At 42.3% G+C, this 21,471-nt stretch overlaps 2 protein-coding genes and 1 long non-coding RNA gene across 3 annotated transcripts in view; 1 reads left to right on the plus strand and 2 right to left on the minus strand.

The window, feature by feature from the left end:
- Positions 1–1,977, minus strand: part of OTOGL (otogelin like) — a 132,654-nt gene extending 130,677 nt beyond the window's left edge. The window contains exons 1-2 of the mRNA XM_077838230.1: positions 1,899–1,977; positions 732–771 (exon numbers count right to left, since the gene is read on the minus strand). Coding sequence (XP_077694356.1) covers positions 732–771; positions 1,899–1,977 — 119 coding nt within the window. The remainder of the gene's footprint in view (positions 1–731; positions 772–1,898) is intronic.
- An 8,200-nt stretch (positions 1,978–10,177) lies between these two features.
- On the minus strand, positions 10,178–13,850 carry RPS16 (ribosomal protein S16). The gene is made up of 6 exons (XM_077832619.1): positions 13,754–13,850; positions 13,605–13,660; positions 12,579–12,680; positions 11,368–11,464; positions 10,525–10,572; positions 10,178–10,393 (listed from the first exon to the last, which is right to left on the minus strand). The coding sequence occupies exons 2-6, from the start codon at positions 13,650–13,652 to the stop codon at positions 10,248–10,250; spliced, it is 441 nt and encodes a 146-aa protein (XP_077688745.1). The 5' UTR covers positions 13,653–13,660; positions 13,754–13,850; the 3' UTR covers positions 10,178–10,247.
- Positions 13,851–13,866: 16 nt separating this feature from the next.
- Positions 13,867–20,195, plus strand: LOC144273926 (uncharacterized). Its single transcript, XR_013347818.1, has 3 exons — positions 13,867–14,366; positions 18,094–18,183; positions 19,523–20,195. It is a non-coding gene; the product is annotated as an uncharacterized LOC144273926 (long non-coding RNA).
- The last annotated feature ends 1,276 nt before the right edge of the window (positions 20,196–21,471 follow it).

Here is a 21,471-nt window from a genome sequence, read left to right on the forward strand (position 1 = left end):
CTAAATTACAATAGGCAATAATTAAATTAATTTCAGAAATAATGGCCTCAATCTACAAAATACACTTTGTTTTATTTAACAGGCCAGATTTTGTACAATATAGTGTGTGATCACTAGATGTACTACAAGTCATTAGATGTACAGAGCTGAGCCCTAATCCTGCTTCTACTGAATGGCAAAGTTTCCATTGACTTCAATGGGATCAGGAGGATACCCTAGTTTTGGTTTGGTTTGAATTATTACATATAACTTGCCTTGCAAGTGCTTTTTTCAGACTGAGAAAATGAATTATCATTGAGACAATATTTATTGTATAACATGTTTTATTTGTGGGAAATTCCTTTCTGTGTGTCACTAGAATTCTATTATTTTTATCCTGAAACTAAAATGATCTACTGGTATTTAATTAATGTACATTTTATCAGATATGAGAATAGTCACATAAGATACTCATCCTGTGAACTTACTTGAGCCCCTGAGGAACACCATCTTTTTGTGATTGCTAAAGAGGTGCACTTGTTTTTCAAAAAATGATTTGCACGTTTAATCACCAGCTCTTTGGGAAGAGTTATTAAACAGAAGAAATACTTTATGTCTAAGTTACTAAAAGTTAGAGGTGTTCCGCATGGGGCTATATTGTATTTCCTATACTTCCATCCTATCAGACAAGCCTTATTGATTTCACCAATATTTGCTTTTTAAAACTCTGCAAATGAGGAACGCACACTCACCTCGGTGTTCTTCTCAAAAGAGAAAACTCGCAATAGGATTCTGTTGGATAAAAAGTAATGGAATTAAACCATTTTTTTCTCTATTTCCTTCTGCGCATTTTGCATGCAGACAAATGTTGACCTGACTTTGGTTTTAAGAAACAAGAGTGAGTTTTGTTCTTTAGAAGAGGACAAATTACAGTAAGTTTTCCAGAAAGCATTTATGCAGCCTATCTCCCTGCCAGCAAAGTTACTCCCTGCCAGCAAAGATAGAAACATTTTTCTTCTGAGTGATTGATGTTTTTCGTCTTCAGAAATTGATTGTGAGAAGTGCTGAGAACCCGCAATTCCCAATGGGCCTGATCCTGCAAAGTGCTAAGCACCCTTGACTCCCATCATCGACAGTGGAAGTCGTGAATGCTCAGCACCTTGCAGGATCAGACTAATGCTTATCAGACTAAAGCTCAGGGTGCTAAGAACCTCTCAGGATCAGGATTCAATGCAGCTCCCTGTAATGCTTTTCTGAACATAATACTTCTAAACCTTTAGTCCAATATGTTTAAATCTCTCTAGATTTCATGCAGATTTACTTTCATTTTAAGAATATTTTTACTTTCAAGCTATGTGAAAGTCACAATGCTTGAAAAACTTCTGTTATCCTCAGGAATCATTTTTCTAAGCTGTCTATGGTATCTATTATTAGCATGTGTGATGACAGCAGCTGGGAGTTTCTATAATCAGTTTGCCAAATATTTACTCTAGAATTATAAAAAATGTTCAGACACACTGCAGGTGCAGTCCAAATCTTGAGCAAACCCATTTCCTGTTCATAACAATTAAGCCCACATCAATCTGATAACACATTTGACAATAATCAGAAGCAAGAAAGCCAAGAAAAATAATTCTGTTCTTTACTAATCATGCTGTATAAAATTCAAGCATTTTATTCAGGTAGTCTGAATTTAAAAAAAAACAAAGTCATTTTTAGTTTCAAAAGCAGTAAAAGTGTGTGATGTAAAGATATTAAGTCTGTATTACTGGTTTGTTTGTTTGTTTGTTTAATTAGGCCATAGGATAAGAACTATTTGCTTTACAGTGAAAGAAAAATAAGTAACCGTATTACTAAATTGTTAAGAGAATTCTTTCTAAAACGTTTTTAGTGTAAAAATTGAGCATAAAAGTTCTTACCTTGCAAAGAGAACAGCAGAGAATGAACCAAGAATACACTCCAAGGTATCATTAAATTGAGTTTTCCCACAATATTCATTTCAGTGTAGCTTCTCAGTATGAAATGTATCCAAATTGGTGGCCTGGAGTATTATGGCATCTTAGAAGTATGTGTCTCTGGGTGTTTAAATCTTTTATAAATTTAGATAGCAGAGAAATTTAAATAAGGTGGGGTGGGGGGGGGAATAAAAAATAGGGGACAGGAGAAAAAAAAGAAATATCAAGCTTCCCACCACATCCAGCTTCTGGAGCTCTGGAAATGTTGCATACACCTTTTTGGCTGTGCTTCTCTCATTAGTAATGCATGGTAACTCCTTACCAGAGCCTGTATTAGTTACACTTACACTAGACCTGCAAGGCTTATTCCACTTTTGGACTGAATCAACCCTTTATAACATTCATGGATAGTGACATGGAAAGAAATTTTGCCATGTCATGATGCTTTGAAAGATTTTTCAAACAGTTGTCATTTCAAGTTTGTGTGTTTTGAAACCTGTGCTAATTAAAATTGCTTCCCTTTCTACCTTCTATTTATTAAAATGAAAAAAAACTTTTAAGTTCAAACTTACAAAAATGTTCGTGTAACACATACCACTAAGTAGTTTGACAAATATATTAAAAAATTCAACATACATTTTAAATGAGAAATTAATTTCCATTAAAGAAATTATCTGGATTTTAACTACCTAATGGAAGCAAATAAGTTTTTTCCTTCTAACATTCTGATAGTGTCACAAAAGAAAACTGCACAGCAGTTGGTAATTTGTTTTTGTTTTGTTTTTTTTAAATAAAATGTGTTTTAAAATCTCACAGATATCTGAAAGGGAAAACTATATTCTTCATCAAAATCTAATGTAAACAAAGGAAAGACACTACCTCATCTAGCCTACCCCTAGAACTACCTAACCTTCCCTTCAAATGAACTGCAGATTTTAAAAATAAATAAATCTGTATATCAAAACATGTACATTACTATGATCAGGTGGTTGCTTGGATTAGTAATGTACCTTCCCTTCCTCCTAGCCTTTCCATAGCCCATTTAGTGTTTGTCATTATGTCTTAATTTAACCCAGGGTCAAACTGTGTGTAGTATTCACTGGCATACCATTCTTACTGATTGAAAATTCCTCAGTGTAAAAGACAAGGGGTGAAATCTTGTCCCAATGAAATCAATAGGAGTTTTGCCATTGACTTCAGTGGGGACAGGATTTCACCAATTACCTTTTATTTTTATGTAAAGCATCATTTGTGTTTATGGTGTGTACATAATAAAGAATACTGATGATTTCTGTTCATATACATCAAGAAAATAAGATATTTACTGAGAAATTGTTTTAAAAGTATACTTATAGGGACCTAAAAAAACAATTCGCTGTTTGGAGTTTTGTTTTTTATTGATTACAAGCAACACACAAAAGATTGTTGTAACTGAATGGTATGTATTGTACAGTAATAGTGCATTTAAGTACACCAATAGACAGAGATTAGAGAAACATATTTTCCTTTAAAAAAATTACGTTGTGCTTTTGACAATACCATGATTAGCCCGTTTCCCCTTGTGGCTCTTTCACACAGGGGACAGATTTAAAAATAAAGAAAAAGTTATAGTAAAACCATAAGAATTGGCACTGGGACCCCGGGGCAGGTGTACTTCTCGAAATTACCTTTAACTCATTGTTTACGCACAAAATAGGGTGGTCTCTTTGTGCCTTTGACATGTTTAAAAGATAAAGCCAACAGCTTCCTCAAAACAAACAGATTGGTTATTCTCCTATCAGATTTCCACCCCAACCAATGCTGTACTGAGCCCACCAATGCAGGCCCCATTACATGTCCCCTCCCCAAAAGTAACAACATGCAGCATGTCTCTAATCTCATACTGGAAGGCTATTTTAGACCTAAGTGACTTCAGAAGTTAAGGGCCTTGAATGGAAGTTGTCCTACCAGCTGTTTATCCCTTCAGCTTGAGTGCCTTCACTGACTGAGAGAGAGGCAGTATTTCAAAAAGTCAGGCCTCAAGCTGCTTAAAGCTTTATAGTTCAAATTCAGTACCTTAAACTCCACACAGAAACAAACAGGAAGCCAGTGCAGGAGCTGGAGCACTGGTGTTATGTATGGCTGGCAAGATGTATTACTTACTAAACGTGCTGCCACATTCTACACCTGCTTCTCTTTCCAGGTTGATTTAAGCTGTAGCCCCATATAGAGTGCATTGCAGTAATCTAAACTCTATAGATGACTCTTAGCAATGAATATAACTTTTGAAAAACAAACTCCTTGCTGTATTCACCCACATTTTAGTATTTTATAAAATGTATAGTAAAAAGTCATTTTAAGTGTTCTGCTTATCTGTCAGTTTTGTTTCATTTATCCCATTTACTTCTTATCTTCTAGAGGAATCAATGAAGATATTTCCCCAGTGTGAAACCCTTCCCCCACCTCATCCCCTGCCAAATGAAGACCTTCCCTTGGTATTTCTGACTTTGCAGGCAAGAACTTCACATTATGTTTTCTAGGGCACAACAGTGGTATATTACGATTGATCAAAGGGATAATTTTTGAGTAACATAAGCTCCCAACATTGACCTGGAAGAATCATCTGTGCCTTTGCACCTCTGCTCACTGCCAGGAAGGGAGCCATTTAGTGTGAATGAAGAATGGACTCCTCTCTCTTAAGAGGTGGACTAAGACCTCCCATTAATTTCACAGATCACCAAAAGAAGTTAATAGTTGGCAATTAATGACCTTTGATCATTACCAGCCTGAGACGGACCCAAGCCAACAATGCGGAGATGACAGGCTCCAAATTCTATTACCAATACCCGAGCCATCTAGTTCTCTACATCCGTTATTTTGGTCTTGTAAATATATTCATCTTTCCTTTCTTCATCTCTTACAAAAGCAGAGATGTAAAGATAATCTAACCTCAGATTCTGCCATTCCCAAGCCCATACTTTAAATTATATATAAATGCATCATACTTGCACAGCTTCAGACATAGAAATATTTCTATTACTCTTTTTAAATATAAAGTATCACAGTAGGTTCAATCCTAAACAGACACAATTTAATCAGCTACTTGACAATTACTCTACGTGTAAGTGAGATGACCAAAGTATTTGGTGCATATCAATACCTTCATGATTTGGTAATTTCACAGTATCTTCAGAAAAGTATTTGCTGAAAGATGGGCCAATTCTTATGAATATAAGGTATCTCTGTAATGAAACATACCACTGTATATTATAAAATATACCTATTTTCAGGTTGAAAGTGGGGGGAGGGGATCATGGACGGGATCACGGACAGTATCAGTCTTTCACTCCTCTGCCTCTCTCCACTTTCATATCTATTTGCCTCTCCTCACATCACTGTTCCTATGTTGGCAATTCCTTTTTGCCATGACTTGAGAGCTAGTTGTTTTGGTATTGATTCTCTTTCATCATCCCTTGTCCCCACCATAGCCTTGCTCTCGCATTCTTTTAATTCTGTACACTCTTACCCAAGGAATATTTTTCCCCACCACTACAACCCTGAAAACATGGAGGAGACTTCTCTAATTTGAAGCTTTCACTTACTGAGTTCTAACACTCTCATTTGGAAAAGAAGAGGGCCTAGACATAACTTCATTTTGTTCAGTGACTCTGTCCTGAAAGTCTCATGGAACATCCACCGGGTAACCAACAACTGATTGATAACCAATGTATGAAGTTATTCTTACTGTTGTTTAGACGCTGTTTAATGTGTCTGACATTTAGTGTTGGAAAAAGACATGTTAATACCATACTTTACAGTATAGTGTATCTAGTTTCCTTTGTATTATTTCTTTGTCCTTGCAAAAGCAGTGAAGGCAGGCGAATAACATAAAAGAACTTAGAAATATTAGAAATACGGGAAGAACACAACAAAATTAGATTAATCTTGAAATAATGCAAAGTGAGAGAAATATTCCAGAACACACATTTATTCGGACTGAGAAACCTGGAAAGCAATAATGCTAAAGAGACATAGGAGATCATACTGGAAAACATGTTCGACATTAGTTCGCAATGTGCTATAGCTGCAAAAAGGCCCATGAAGGCTAGGCTTTCAAAACACAGACACGACAAGGCATTTAGCAGCAAAGCAATAATCCTCCTCTCTACAATTCTAATACAACTGCACCTATAAAACTGCATTCACATCTGGCGACTATACCAGAAAGACAGAGAAATTTGAGCAAAGAGCAACAAAAGTCACTAGGGAAACAGAGGAATGACAGATAAGGTGAGGTCGTAACAGTCCAACAAGTATCCGAGGAGGGAAAGGAATTATTCAGCGAGGTACACTGTGGTACAAGAGTCATGGGGTTAAAATTAAGAAATGGAAAAGTGTGGGGGAGAGAGAGAGAAATTAACTTGAATAGGAGGAATGAAATGCATTTGCCTGCATAAGGGAATAAGTAGATGCCCCACTGCTTGGGACCTTTGAAAAACCAAGGAGGAAAAGAAAAAAAGAGCCCACGAGTACACTTTAGGTAACCATCCTGCATTGGCAGGGAGACAAACTGAAAGAATTTATAGGTGTTCTCTATCTAGACTTTCTACAATTAGAAATGACAAAGTTAATTTAACATATAAATTCTGTATTTAAAAGTTTGTTGGTTGACTTCAAATATACAAAATTAACAGCCTCATTTAATAATAAACTTTTCAATAACCACTTACAATCTATGTGGGTATCACAGTCAAGCATAATTTATCTCAATAACTGCAAAACCATAGCAGCAAGGAGCATCTTCAGCTTCTTTAAGGACCATGCAGCATATGAGGGCAATCTGGTCAGTGAGGATACACCAGGCCAGAGCCAGACTGGTACAGTTACTCCCAATTTTGGCTCTCCCTACGTTGTTGATGCCAGTGGCACATGGAACTTTTCAGAGCTTGCACCACACCCACAGTTGGTAAGTCCCAGTGCCAGGTGCACAGACTAGGCAGGATCCACATTTTCACAGCAGCTTCCAGTCCCTACTCTGCCTCCTAAGCTTAATGCTCCTGCAGCTAGTGAGCTCTGGGATGGGGTTAGGGACACGCTGGAACCAGCCCATCTCCAATTCAGCCTCACTGCTGCTGGGGGACCCCTTTCTGGTCTTACACATCTTGTTGCTGATAAGGACTAGTTGAGGAGGGGCAGGCTAATGCCAGAGCTGAGTTGGTAAAGCTGCTCCTATGCCATTTCTACCTCCACTATCAATGGTAGAAGAATCCTTTTCACCGCTCACCCCCCTAGTGAAGGTAAGTGGCAGGATAGAGTAAATAGGAAAACAGAGTTCTCACTACTACATCCTATTTCCACCATGCTCTCATGCAATTAGCTCACACCAATTTACTTGTAGTATTTCAGAAAATAAAACTGGCATCTAGCAGCTCCCAGTACACATCAAGTAACATTTACATTTTACATCTTATTAACAAAATCAAATAGTTTGATGTGACATCATTGCAGAGATCAACAGGACATTTTCATGAGATCAAAATCCACTTTAGAAAACATTTTGATTAGGGTTAAGGGCTTCTCGGTTTGAAGAAACGCCGTGGAGACAGTATGCTCTGCACTGCCATATAATATATCCAAGTTTCATTCCCCATCTCTGCCTTCAGAGAAAAAAAAAAAAAAAAAAAAAGTCAGGCCTAGAAAGGAGGAGGCAGAGTTTTTATGGTCCAGGAGCTAGAATAGCTCATCATTCATCAACAGCCTCATCACAAGAAGAAACCTGGATGAGCTCCAGTGTTCTAACCAGCCAATACTGCATCCCTAGATGGGGTGATGAGACGTTTTGCAGGTCAAAGGAGACAGAGGAAAGAAAAGCCAGAGAACATCCCACAAGAGATCAGTCAGAACAATAATAAATCAGAATAAAACTTCTAAAGTGAAATTAGGCATATTCTTCATTTACTGCAGGACAAAAACAAAAAAAGTCTAGCAAACAAGTTGCAAGTGGCTCACAGTAGATCTGCAAAAAGGAAACAAAAATGGGCTTGTTGCTTTCCTGCATTCCTCTTCCTTTCTTTCTGAAAGAATAAGAGTTTGATTTTTCAATTGCATTTAATTTGAAATTCAGGCGTTTTTGAAATCCACTCTGGAACACACAAATGTGACGGAAAAATTAGTCACGTTATCAACAGAGACTGAAAGCTAAGCAAGTGAGAGTGGGACTTATCAATTCTGTTTAGAAGTTTTGTTCAATTTATGCTAATACTATTTAATATTAATGACTAAGTTTATGAAAAAGGAAATCTTAACAATGGTTTCAGAGTAGCAGCTGTGTTAATCTGTATACTCCTGTTCTTTTTAATTAAGAATTTCACTCCCTTCCCCTAAAGTATTTTACCTCATTCTCAGACACCCACAAGCTCTTCCAGCAGCAGTAAGGAAGACCAGACTGCATATATTTTTAAGGTTTAAAAAAACCCCTGCAAGCGCTCTTCAATACAAGAAAGGGCAAAAGTCCAATGTTTCTAAAAAAAAAAAAAAAAAAAATAATCACAGAGGCTACAGTACAAAGAAGAAATTTTGGAAGATACCCCTCAAAAGAGCCCCCAAAGTACCACTGCTGTCTAATGGGGAAAGGAGAGAAAATAGTATCTTGCTTAAAGTATGATATGGTCAAGAATCTAGACTCTCTATTGGTCAGCCTATCGTCTTTTCCATTCCTGTCCAAAATGGTTTCCTGCTGAGCATACAATGGGATACAAAACAGTTATTCTCATCATGATCCAGAGCTGCTTCCATGCATCAGGCCTCTACTCAGTATTTAACCACCTGTTTGTCAAATTTGAATGATTTTTGCTGGTCACTTGTGACTGATGTCCCAGCTCTCCAACCTTTTGTTGGGAGCAGCTAGTTCATTTTCATATGAGGCTTCCTCTCATCATCCACTCACCCTCTTTATCCTCTCAATATCTACTTAAATAGAAGTCAAGTATCGGGGGTAGCCGTGTTAGTCTGTATCCACAAAAACCTTAAATAGATGCAAATTCTCACTAGCATCTCCACTATTTCCTCCTCTCATGCACTGCACACATCTCCACCACACCTCCACAGTGGCTCTTAAACTTTCCAGACTACTGTGCCCCTTTCAAGAGTCTGATTGGTCTTGCATAACCCTAAGTTTCACCTCACTTAAAGCTACATGCTTACAAAATCAGACAAAAATACAAGTATCACAGCACACTATTACTGAAAAATTGCTTTCTCATGTCTACCATGTAATTATAAAATTAATAAATTGGAATATAAATATTGTACTTACATTTCAGGATATAGTGTACAGAGCAGTATAAACAAATCATTTTATGAAATTTTAGTTAGTACTGACTTCGCAAGGGCTTTCTACGTTGCCTGTGGTAAAACTAGGCAAATATCTAGATGAGTTGATGTACCCCCTGGAAGACCTCTGAGTACCCACAGGGGTACACTTACCCCTGGTTGAGAACCACTGATCTAGATCACCCTCCAAATTACTCCCCATGTGTAGATTGGGGAGGCAAACATGTCTGTCCTTCAAACGGATAACACGGGTTTTTTGTAAATCACATATCAGTTTATCATTCTTACCTGCACCCCTGTGTGTCTGAACTGTTACAGGGTGCATTACATGTGCCCAAATTAGTATCAAAGCATCTCAGAGTAAGGACCTTTCTCTCATTTTCAGAGCACTGTGCAACCCTTTCAATGTTCAATATTTCTGAAGCATTATAAGAAATTATATTTAAGAATTTATTAGCTTGAATGATGAACATATGAAAGCTTTCATGATTTTTGGGGAAAAAATCAGTTTTCTAGTCTTGAATACAAATGTAAAAATTCACATAGCAAAGGTTATTTTATGAAGTTTGCTACTGCACTTAAACACGCATACACTGTAGATTTTTCAACAGAGAAGGACACATACTCCTCTTGCTCCGAAACAGCACTAATACAGCTTTGTAGCATTTGGTCGGGGAGGGTTGAGAGAATATCTTTTAATTTCCCTGGGTTAACAATTGTAGAAGCTCTACTGCTAGATTTGTTAGTGGTTTGTCAAGGATGCATGGAGCACAGGATGGAGACTTTATTGTTTGAAACAAAGAAAAAAAATGAGTATCTGACAGCAACAAAGTGCTTTTCTTTATTCCTAGACACCAGCACTTAACCTGTTGGGGTTTTTTTAGGCCAGCTCCCAACCCTGAAAAAAACAGTTATCCAATATAAACAAATACTAGATTTAGAAACTTGAAACATTTATTAACTTTTCCTCATATTTATTGCAAGATACAAGGATGAACAATTTTAACGGTAAGACTTCTGGTAGCGTGCACGGGCACCAGGTCCACCAAACTTCTTGGACTCGCAGCGACGAGGATCTGCAACCAGTAAGGTCCTATCATACTGGATTAAGATGTCCTTGATTTCCTTCTTGGAAGCTTCATCAACATCTGAAAAAAGATCATATTTGTGACTAACATTCTATAACTTCCATCTATTACTGTTCTACATATAGCACTTAATGTCTGAAGCTAAACACTTCAAAAAGGCTAGCAAAACAAAATCAAAACAGCCAACTTACACTTCTGATAATAAGCCACCAATGCTTTGGAAATAGATTGACGAATTGCTGTTGAGGAAAGAGACAAGTTAACAATAATATCCAGTAAATTCAGGTTTACATAGAAAACATGGCAAAGGGTTTGGGCAGGGGTTGGCAGAAAGGAATTTGACAAATGAAAAATAGTTATAAATGTAATGATAAAACCACATCAAACCATTTTGTGTCATACACCTTCCACCTCAAGCTACCCCCTTTAATCAAAGATTAACCATCCTGACGTTATTTTAAAGTCAACTAAAACAGATGAAGATTTGGGTTAATACGTCTACTCGCTTCCTGTGCATCTTCTGAGCTAGATCATTTTAATGAACGTATACAGGCCTTAACTAGCAGCCGCGCAACGTTAACACTTCTGAAAAAGCAATTTATGTTCTATTTTGCCCAACGTGAATAAGTTACAAGTTAAGTTCTGATTCTAGGATTTTTATTTGAGCAATTTTATCTGAGACAAGTAACTGCTTGACTTTGCAGTGTGGTTAGAAAATGCTGTTTAACCTCATCCCAAAATCTAATTTATGGCCAATCACATGTAATCACTTACACTGCACTGGAAGAGGGAAATGCTAATGCCAGTTTCATACAGATCATTCGTGTGTGTAAATGAGAGCAGGTGACGCAGATATAGTTCAATATACACCCATTAAACTGGCATTTGTAATAGCCAAAGCTTTAAACTGTAGACGGTGTTTATTCCCCAAGATATTAATAAATTATAAATATTTTATAAGTAGTTCAAAGTAGATTAATAAAGTAGTTTAATCTCTTCCAGCCCACACTAAGGACCTTGTACAGGAGTCGTACCGTAGATTTGCGCTACATGGCCGCCACCCTTGACACGGACTCTGATGTCAACACCAGCAAAGCGTTCCTTGCCCAGGAGGAGAACAGGTTCAAGCAGCTATGAAATACAGATATAAAAATTTTATTAAAGTTAATTTTTAAAATAAAATTTAAACAAGTTAAGAAGGAAGGTACTGTACATCTGGGGTCAGGCTTGGATTATGAGGGATTACAAGTGTCGGTTACAAGGTTCATAAGATATATACACAGTACATAACCAGCATAGACCCAGACTGGGGTACGGGAGCTTTTAAAATGTCAGTGGATAAGTGATCTCAGGTACACCACCCATAGAATGTATTTAGAGTCCAAGTCAGTACTGGTGTAGTGAATAAGTACAAGGATGGGTATTACACATATTATGAGAACATATTTATGATCAAGAGGAAGCAATCAGTGTTTTCAGCAAGGTTTCTAAGTATGGATTTATAAAATGTTTGGTGCTATAAGCCTTGCATTTACGGTGCACACACTAAGGTAATTAAATAAAAACCACTGAGGTAATGTGGCCTAGTCGCTAGTGGATAAGAGGGGAGCACTGCCCAGGAGACCTGGATTCTTGTCACAACTCTGCTGCTGGCCAACTGGGTGACCTTAGGCAAGTCACTTCGCCTTCTCATGCCTCAGTTTCCCTATTTGTAAATGGGAGTAATGATACTTTGTAAAGTGCTTTGACATTAACTGAGGAGTCAAACTAGATAATAGTAAACTTTATGAAGTTAGATCTAAGGAAGATTAACTCCTATCAATATATATGCTTTGCTCCCATCAACACTAATGAGAATAACTGGTTAGTCTCTAAGGTGCCACAAGTACTCCTTTTCTTTTTCTGAATTGAGAAAATACCTCAGAGTAAAATTGAGACAAGCACCTAACTGATACAGAAGCTTAAGTCCCATTTTGCAAAGTGACTTGAGTGAGGATACACTTCTATGCTTTTATTATTTAACCTGAGTACTCAACTCCCAAAATTGTATACAAACTTACAAATAGTCAAGCTACAGCTAACAGCCTACATGACCACTAAAAATGAGATGTATCATCTAGTGTATGTCTTTATGACAAGAAACTCTTCTGCTCTTCCAGATTTTATTTATTTATTTATTTAGAGAGAACGAATACACACACATAAAAATATACTAAAGTCTAAAGAAAACCAATAAAGTACTTACTTTGTACTGTAGGGTTCTAGGCTCAATCATTTCCAGGGGTCTTCCATTCACTTTAATGAGACCATTTCCTCTTTTACAGTGAGCAACAGCAGTTGCTGTTTTCTAAAAGAGCAAGCATATGTGAGTATAGCATTCCTACAATACCAGCTGCGCACCCACTGCTTTAAAGACTAGCATACAGTGCTTTCAGTCTAGATTATGACACTCAAAATTTCAAAAAGTATTTTTCATTTAAAGCAAAGCCACTGCTGCAAACCACTGAAATGTACTAGGTCAGATGGGGACTTAATATAGGCAAGTCAGCCTTGCTGAAAACATAAAATTTGATCTTCACATGGGAAGTGTGATGACATAATTTACTAGCAGCAGCCAGGCCGCCCAGATCATAAAGACGCAGAAGCCCTTACCTTCACCTTCTGCCATCTCCCCTGTGGAGGCGGCTTTTTACAGTGACACCCGTGCGTGATAGGGGGCGGGGAGAGCAGGGGGCGGGAACAATTTGCACAGTGGGGGCGCTGAGAGCCGTTGACCCACACGGTAAACCCTGTACGTGATGGGAACCAATTCAAATCGGGGGGTGCTGCCACACCCCCACTTCTAACACCTATGAGGGCGGGGGCGCGGTGGGTGTCAGAGAGCGTGTGGGGGGGCAGGGAGAGTGTGGACGAACACACACGTGCCGGCGCACGCCACAGGGGTGCGGCTGCTCACTCCTATCGCAGCGGCCTGGCTCCAATCGCGATGACGGGCTCGGCCGGTGGCGCCGGGCCCCTACTGCTCCATCCCGGGCAGCTCGGCGGCGGGATGCGGGAGCCCTAGGCTGGGGCTACCGGCCGCCCCGCGTGGCTGGGCTCGGGCGAGACACGTGGAGGCCCCTGCGGCTCCCGGGCCGCACAGGCCCGTCGCGCCCCCCCCCCCCGGCCTAGCCGGGGAAACGACGCCACGATCACCAGGCGGGGGCCGCAGCTGCCGGGCCGAGGAGCGCAGCCTGGTCCCGGGGGCGCTGCCGCCCGCCCGCTCACTCACCTTCCGCCCGAAGACCTGGACGCTCTGCAGGGGCCCCTTGGCCGGCATGGCTCCTCCTGCAACAGACAGACACGGCGCTGAGCGGCGCGCGGCCCGGCGGGGGGGGGGGGGGGGGGAGGGGAAGGATCGCGGAGCTGCCGAACACTCACCTTCCGCCAGAGACAGCCGCAGCAAAAGAGAGAGCGGGGCCTCCGGAGCCGCTTCTCAGGGGCAGCCAGGCCGTAAAGCGCAGCCTGACTTCCGGCCGCGTGACACGGCCCCCTTCCCGCCGCGCTTTACGGCTGCCCGAAGGGAGGGGGGGAAAGGCGCCTCGGAACCTGCGGGGCGGGGCTGAGAGAGTTGCCGGGGAAGAGGCCGGCGCCGGGCGCGACCACCACCCGAAGCTCCTCCACCGCCTCCGCGCACGCGCACACGCCCCCTGCGGCAGCCGCGTCCCCCAGTGTTCCGCCTCACCGGACAGCCCCGCGCGCCTCAGCGGCGCCCCCAGTCCCAGCACCGGTGCCCAGCGGCTCCTCCCCCCTCCCCGCTCCCACCCACCGCATCAGCTCCCCGGCGTCTCACAGTCCCCCGCGCCCCCCGCATTCCTCTCAGTGTCCGCCAATTCGGGATGTAAACGCCGTTTTCACAGTTAACCGTTTAAACGATTAAAAATATTTCATTTAAACGGTTAACGATTAAGAGCTGGGGCCAATCCCGCCCCCACAGCTGGGGCCGGGGCTGCGGCCGGCCGGTCCGAGGGCTACTGGTTAAGGCGGTTCACCGGTAAGAGTAATGGTTAACGGGTTAACATTTTACATCCCTACCCCCAGTCCCATCACCAGCCCCCTCAGCATCATTCAATCCCACCATCTTCCCCAGGGCCGGTGTCTTCCATTCCCAGCATCAGCCTGGCAGCGTCCCCCCGTCCCAGGGCTCCCGTCCTTTCCAGGGGCGGCAGGTTTGTATAATTTTGGGTGGTGCCCAGAACAGGTCCAAGTAACCCCCAACTCCAACACACACCCCCCCCCCATGGCTCTGGGAGGGAGTTTGGGTGCGGGAGGGGTGAAGGGTCAGGCTCTGGGCTGGGGCAGGGGTGCAGGAGGGGGTGCGGGCTCTAGGAAGGAGTTTGGGTGGAGAGAGGGTGCTGGGGTGGGGTCCAGGAGGGGGTGCGGGCTCTAGGAAGGAGTTTGGGTACAGGAAGGAGCGCGAGGGTGGGCTCTGGGCTGGAGCATGGGGTTGGGGTGCAGGAGAGGGTGAGGAGTACGGCGCTTACCTCAGGCAGCTCCCAAAAGCAACCTGCATACCACTCTGGCAGCAGCTCCTAGGCGAGGGGGTTGGGAGTCTCTGTGCGCCGCTGCCCGCAGGCACTGCCCCCACAGCTCACATAGGTCACAGTTCCCGGCCAATGGGAGCTGCGGAGTCAGTGCTCAGGGCGAGGCAGCGCACAGAGAGACACACACGCTGGGGCTGCAGGGACATGCTGGCCGCTTCCAGGAGTGGCATGGAGCAAGGGAGGGTAGGAAGCTGCCTTAGCCCTGCTGTGCTGCTGGCGGTGGTGGCTGGGGGCCCCCAGGCCCTTTTAAATTACCCGGGGGTGGAAGGCAGGGCCGGTAGATGCTCCGTGGGAGGTGCGCGGGGGCGGCAGGCAGGGCTGCAGGAGAGAATGGGCCACAAACATTGGTAGAGCTGGGCCCTGAATATTCCTGAAGCATGAGCACCACAGGCACATATAACTCGCTGCCCCTGGTCCTTTCTCTCCAGCACCAGCTCTCTCACGTCCCACAGTCCTAGCCCCCTGACTTACCAAATGTCTCTCAGTCAATCCCAGTCGTCCAATGTTCAGCGCCATAATAAAGATAAAGGCTATAAGATAAATCTATATGATAACTGGGTATTACTATACAATAAGGTTCTAGGATTGTCACTGCATGTCATCCTGAAGCCTTGGACGACTGTTGAGTCACTGTGAAATGATGGAAACCACTACAAGCATGGTTGAGATCTCTTTCTGTTGAGTTTATCACCAGGTTCAATCTTCACTGGGATTTGTGGTCTGTTACCATCCAGTTTTTAAGTTCTCTGTGCTCTTTTATTTTTTTACACTTTATGAATTACTCCTGTACAACAGCACAGGCTTTCACCTACGTTATTATCCTTAAACTAACCCAAATAATCCACTAAATAGTACTGACTAGTGTTACACGGCAACAGCAGCTCCTCACACCCATCTGAGGTTTTCTCTGCCTGGGCCCTTTCACACAATGGGTCCTGTTCTAAATTTTTTTTTTTTTTTTAAGTTGTTGGTTAGAAGGAGTCTTTCATTTCCAGCATGGTTTCCACATTACAAAGAGAGGGAATTTCACTGGAATCAGTGGGATCTCTCCCATCTCGATACATTTTTTCATGTGCCCCAGTCTGTTTGTAGGTGCTGTTTTCTAGGTATCTATACCACAGTATCTGAGCATATAAGGAGTAACCACCACCGAGGTGGTGAATAAAATATAAAACTGGCCCAGTCTCTGAGTAAAAAAGGTTTATCTGTATGGAACAGCTTTCAAGATTGTGTCCTATATTAACACAAAAACTTGGTGCAAAGTAGAATTAAATGCTTAATCTAAAACAAATGGCACTATAACCCAAAGTATTTCAGGAGATAGTTAACCTAAGACAATGTGAGTTGTAAAGCATCCCAGACACTTAGAACCACTCCTTCTGATCTTGGCTCTTGGTGCAGTGGCACATGGTTCTTTTAAGTTTACATTTTTCCACTGATTTTGCAGGATAATGTTTTGTAATTGTTTCTATTAATTTATTTTGTTTACTACTTTAACTTTGAAACAGGCCTGCCTTATCCTTAGCCACAAAGGAAATAATGTTTCCGTAAATATAAGCTTGACAGACATTGCATCGTCTGGAAATAGAGGAAGTCCCAAGTTCTTTAAAGTTTGTGCACAGTGTGAGAGATTTTCTCCTAACTTTGAAACTCTCCCCTTGTATGAGTTCATTTTGCTAAATGGAACAAAAAGACATCTGACAAACAAAAGAATCCATGTGCCACCTAGAGGCTATTTAGTGCACGTCTTATAAAGGAATAAGAAGAGTACTTGTGGCATCTTAGAGACTAACAAATTTATTTGAGCATAAGCATCCGATGAAGTGAGCTGTAGTTCATGAAAGCTTATGCTCAAATAAATTTGTTAGTCTCTAAGGTGCCACAAGTACTCCTTTTCTTTTTGCGAATACAGACTAACACAGCTGCTACTCTGAAAGCTGTCATTATAAAGGAATGCTACTCAGGTGGGCATGGTGAATATTAAAAGAGCACTGCACTAGTGAACCTGTTATGACCTGTGTTCAAATGCTTCACACCAAATCATGGAAAAACTCCACAGCTGTCTGAATTTTATTATGTTTGGTATCAACTCAAAAGTGATGTTCTGAGGAGCTGTTGGGAAATGATAATGCTTCCTTGGGTTTGTTCTGAGATATCCAAATTATTATTTATATTGTATCACCTAGAAGCCCCAGCACAATGGGGCCCTGATCCATGTCTAAGTGTTGCACAAAAAGATGGTCCCTGCCCCAAAGAACCTAGCATGGTGGGGTTTGGGTCCATGAGTAGAGCTTCTTGGTGCTCTGATAACACAGATAATAAATAGTAGTGAAAAAGCTGTATTTTTTGCCATTTAAATTTTTCATATGCTAAGAAATATCAAAATAGTGTCTTCGATATGTACAACCTGCAGTAAGCTCCATGTGTGCAAATCCGTGTGCCCACATGAAGTCCCATTAAAGACAATGGACTCTGCACAGGTACAGAATCCATCTGTCTGCACTGAGCTCTTTGCAGGATCTGGGTTTTTGCCTCTATCTTTCACATATAATAGCATCTCAGACAATATGGAATATTGTGTCTTTTGTGGAGCTTGATGTTTTTGAAATGTAAGATCTAATATTTCACTAAAACCCTCATGCCAATAATAATGAGTATGAAGACATTTCTGCTATATGGAATCCATGTGTATAAAACTGCAGATTGAATAAATACATATTTCTGAAAAAGATTTTTGTTGATAGTTGATACTTTTATTTATACATTTAATTTGTCATTAAACAACCAATCCTTCTGCCTGTAAATAAATATATTGAATAGTCCTAAACTAGTATAATTGAATAGTCGTAATCCCTCTTAGGCCCCAAACATTTGAGGATTTCCACATGTGCCTAATTTTATGCACATTACATAGTTCCATTCAGGTAAAAGGCGCTACTCATAGTGCATAGAGTTTAAGTCTTTGCATAATTGGGGCCTGAAATATGACCTGCAAAAGGATTTCCTTTAGATGCCCAGCAACTTTATAAATAAATTCCCAACCTGTATTAAGTGGATTCTTCTCTACGCCAATGCAATTCTCAGTGCAGATCAGGGCTTAAGTATTAAATAATCAGTTAAATAGAGACATTCAAGTGCATTATTAGCATAAGACTTACCTTTATTTTGCTTTTGCAGATCCTGTGACATTCATTCCCACTCAGATAGTCATCTTCTGCTGCAATCTCTGCCAACAGTCTAGAAATGCCGTTAACATTCATGCTACAGGTACGGTTTGTAAAGTTGACCATATGCCTTTCCATATTCTGTTAGAAAAGTAAAGTGGTAATTAGCACACAGTTGGACATTTAATAGTGAATCTGGAAAGAACTGGGTTTAGGGTTTTCTTTTGTTTGTTTCTTTTTTTCCCCATTTCTGGCCCATACAAATCTTAAATAGCTTCTAGCTTCTATTCCAGTTTAGAAGCTCATGCTTCAGGGAGTAGAGTATGTAACATGAGAGAGAAAATTATGTCACAAATAACCATGTTCACAGAGATCATGGGGAAAAAAGGTTCCCAGTGAGAAGCAGAGGAGAAATTACAGATGAATGGCAAGATGGAGGAAAAGGTTCCAGACTAGGGAAGGTGTTGCAGTTCAGGAAATCAACGCATGCAAAATCTTTTCTGATAACCCACTTAGCCCTGGTCTACACTAGAACTTTAGGTCAAATTTAGCAGCGTTAAATCGATGTAAACCTGCACCTGTCCACACGATGAAGCCCTTTTTTTCGACTTAAAGGGCTCTTAAAATTGATTTCCTTACTTCACCCCTGACAAGTGGATTAGCGCTTAAATCAGCCTTGCCGGGTCGAATTTGGGGTACTGTGGACACAATTCAATGGTATTGGCCTCCGGGAGCTATCCCAGAGTGCTCCATTGTGACCGCTCTGGACAGCACTGTCAACTCAGATGCACTGGCCAGGTAGACAGGAAAAGAACCGCGTACTTTTGAATCTCATTTCCTGTTTGACCAGCATGGCAAGCTGCAGGTGACCATGCAGAGCTCATCAGCAGAGGTGACCATGCAAGCATGTGAAAGGATTAATTTGCCCTGGCATTCGCGGCTCTCCTGGCTGTACTCCCAAAGCCTTTGCAAAAGGTTTCTGGGGAGGGCAGCCTTATTGCGTCCTCCATGGTAGGACACTTTACCACTCCAGGCCAGTAGCACGTACTCGGGAATCATTGTACAACAAAGCATTGCAGTGTATGTTTGCTGGCGTTTAAACAACATCCGTTCTTTATCTCTCTGCGTTATCCCCAGGAGAGTGAGATATCATTCATGGTCACCCGGTTGAAATAGGGTGCTTTTCTTCAGGGGACACTCAGAGGTGCCCGTTCCTGCTGGGCTGTTTGCCTGTGGCTGAACAGAAATGTTCCCGCTGTTTGCCACGTGGTGGGGGGAGGCAAAATGCAACCTTGTAACGAAAGCACATGTGCTATGTATGTAATGTTAACAGCAAGGTTTACCCTGAAAGAGTGTAGCCATTGTTTTATAAAATATGTCTTTTTAAATACCGCTGTCTCTTTTTTTTTCTCCACCAACTGCATGTGTTTCAATGATCACAGGATCTTCTCCTTCCCAGAGGCTAGTGAAGATTAGAAAGAAAAAAAAACGCACTCATGATGAAATGTTCTCTGAGCTCATGCTGTCCTCCCACACTGACAGAACACAGATGACTGGGTGGAGGCAAATAATGTCAGAGTGCAGGAAAGCACAAAATGACCGGGAGCAGACGTGGCGGGCTGCAGAGAGTAAGTGGCTGCTGAAGAGAGTAAGTGGTGGGCTGAAGACAGGGCTGAAGCTCAAATGTGGCGGCAGCGTGATGAGAGGAGGCAGGATTCAATGCTGAGGCTGCTGGAGGACCAAACCAGTATGCTCCAGTGTATGGTTGAGCTGCAGCAAAGGCAGCTGGAGCACAGACTGCCGCTACAGCCCCTGTGTAACCAACCACCCTCCTCCCCAAGTTTCATAGCCTCCTCACCCAGATGCCTAAGAATGCGGTGGGGGGGCCTCCGGCCAACCAGCCACTCCACCACAGAGGATTGCCCAAAAAACAGAAGGCTGGCATTCAATAAATTTTAAAGTTGTAAACTTTTAAAGTGCTGTGTGGCATTTTCCTTCCCTCCTCCACCACCCCTCCTGGGCAAGCTTGGTAGTCATCCCCCTATTTGTGTGATGAATGAATAAAGAATGCATGAATGTGAAGCAACAATGACTTTATTGCCTCCGCAAGCGGTGATCGAAGGGAGGATGGGAGGGTGGTTAGCTTACAGGGAAGTAGAGTGAACCAAGGGTCGGGGGGTTTCATCAAGGAGAAACAAATAGAACTTTCACACCGTAGCCTGTCCAGTCATGAAACTGGTTTTCAAAGCTTCTCTGATGCGTACCGCACCCTCCTGTGCTCTTCTAACCACCCTGGTATCTGGCTGCGTGTAACCAGCAGCCAGGCGATTTGCCTCAACCTCCCACCCCGCCATAAACTTCTCCCCCTTACTCTCACAGATATTGTGGAGCGCACAGCAAGCAGTAATAACAGTGGGAATATTGGTTTCGCTGAGGTCTAAGCGAGTCAGTAAACTGCACCAGCGCGCCTTTAAACGTCCAAATGCACATTCTACCACCATTCTGCACTTGCTCAGCCTGTAGTTGAACAGCTCCTGACTACTGTCCAGGCTGCCTATGTATGGCTTCATGAGCCATGGCATTAAGGGGTAGGCTGGGTCCCCAAGGATAACAATAGGCATTTCAACATCCCCAACAGTTATTTTCTGGTCTGGGAATAAAGTCCCTTCCCGCAGCTTTTGAAACAGACCAGAGTTCCTGAAGATGCGAGCGTCATGTACCTTTCCCGGCCATCCCATGTTGATGTTGGTGAAACATCCCTTGTGATCCACCAGAGCTTGCAGCACTATTGAAAAATACCCCTTGCGGTTTATGTACTTGCCGGCTTGGTGCTCCGGTGCCAAGATAGGGTTATGGGTTCTGTCTATGGCCCCACCACAGTTAGGGAATCCCATTGCAACAAAGCCATCCACTATGACCTGCACATTTCCCAGGGTCACTACCCTTGATATCAGCAGATCTTTGATTGTGTGGGCTACTTGCATCACAGCAGCCCCCACAGTAGATTTGCCCACTCCAAATTGATTCCCAACTGACTGGTAGCTGTCTGGCGTTGCAAGCTTCCATACGGCTATCGCCACTCGCTTCTCAACTGTGAGGGATGCTCTCATCTTGGTATTCATGCGCTTCAGGGCAGGGGAAAGCAAGTCACAAAGTTCCATGAAAGTGCCCTTACGCATGTGAAAGTTTCACAGCCACTGGGAATCGTCCCAGATCTGCAACACTATGCGGTCCCACCAGTCTGTGCTTGTTTCCCGAGCCCAGAATCGGCATTCCACAGCATGAACCTGCCCATTAGCACCATGATGCATGCATTGGCAGGGCCCATGCTTTCAGAGAAATCTGTGTCCATGTTCTGATCACTCACGTGACCGCGCTGATGTCGTCTCCT

The sequence above is a fragment of the Eretmochelys imbricata genome, chromosome 1 (genome assembly GCF_965152235.1).
Source record: "Eretmochelys imbricata isolate rEreImb1 chromosome 1, rEreImb1.hap1, whole genome shotgun sequence".
Classification (NCBI taxonomy): Eukaryota; Metazoa; Chordata; order Testudines; family Cheloniidae; genus Eretmochelys; species Eretmochelys imbricata.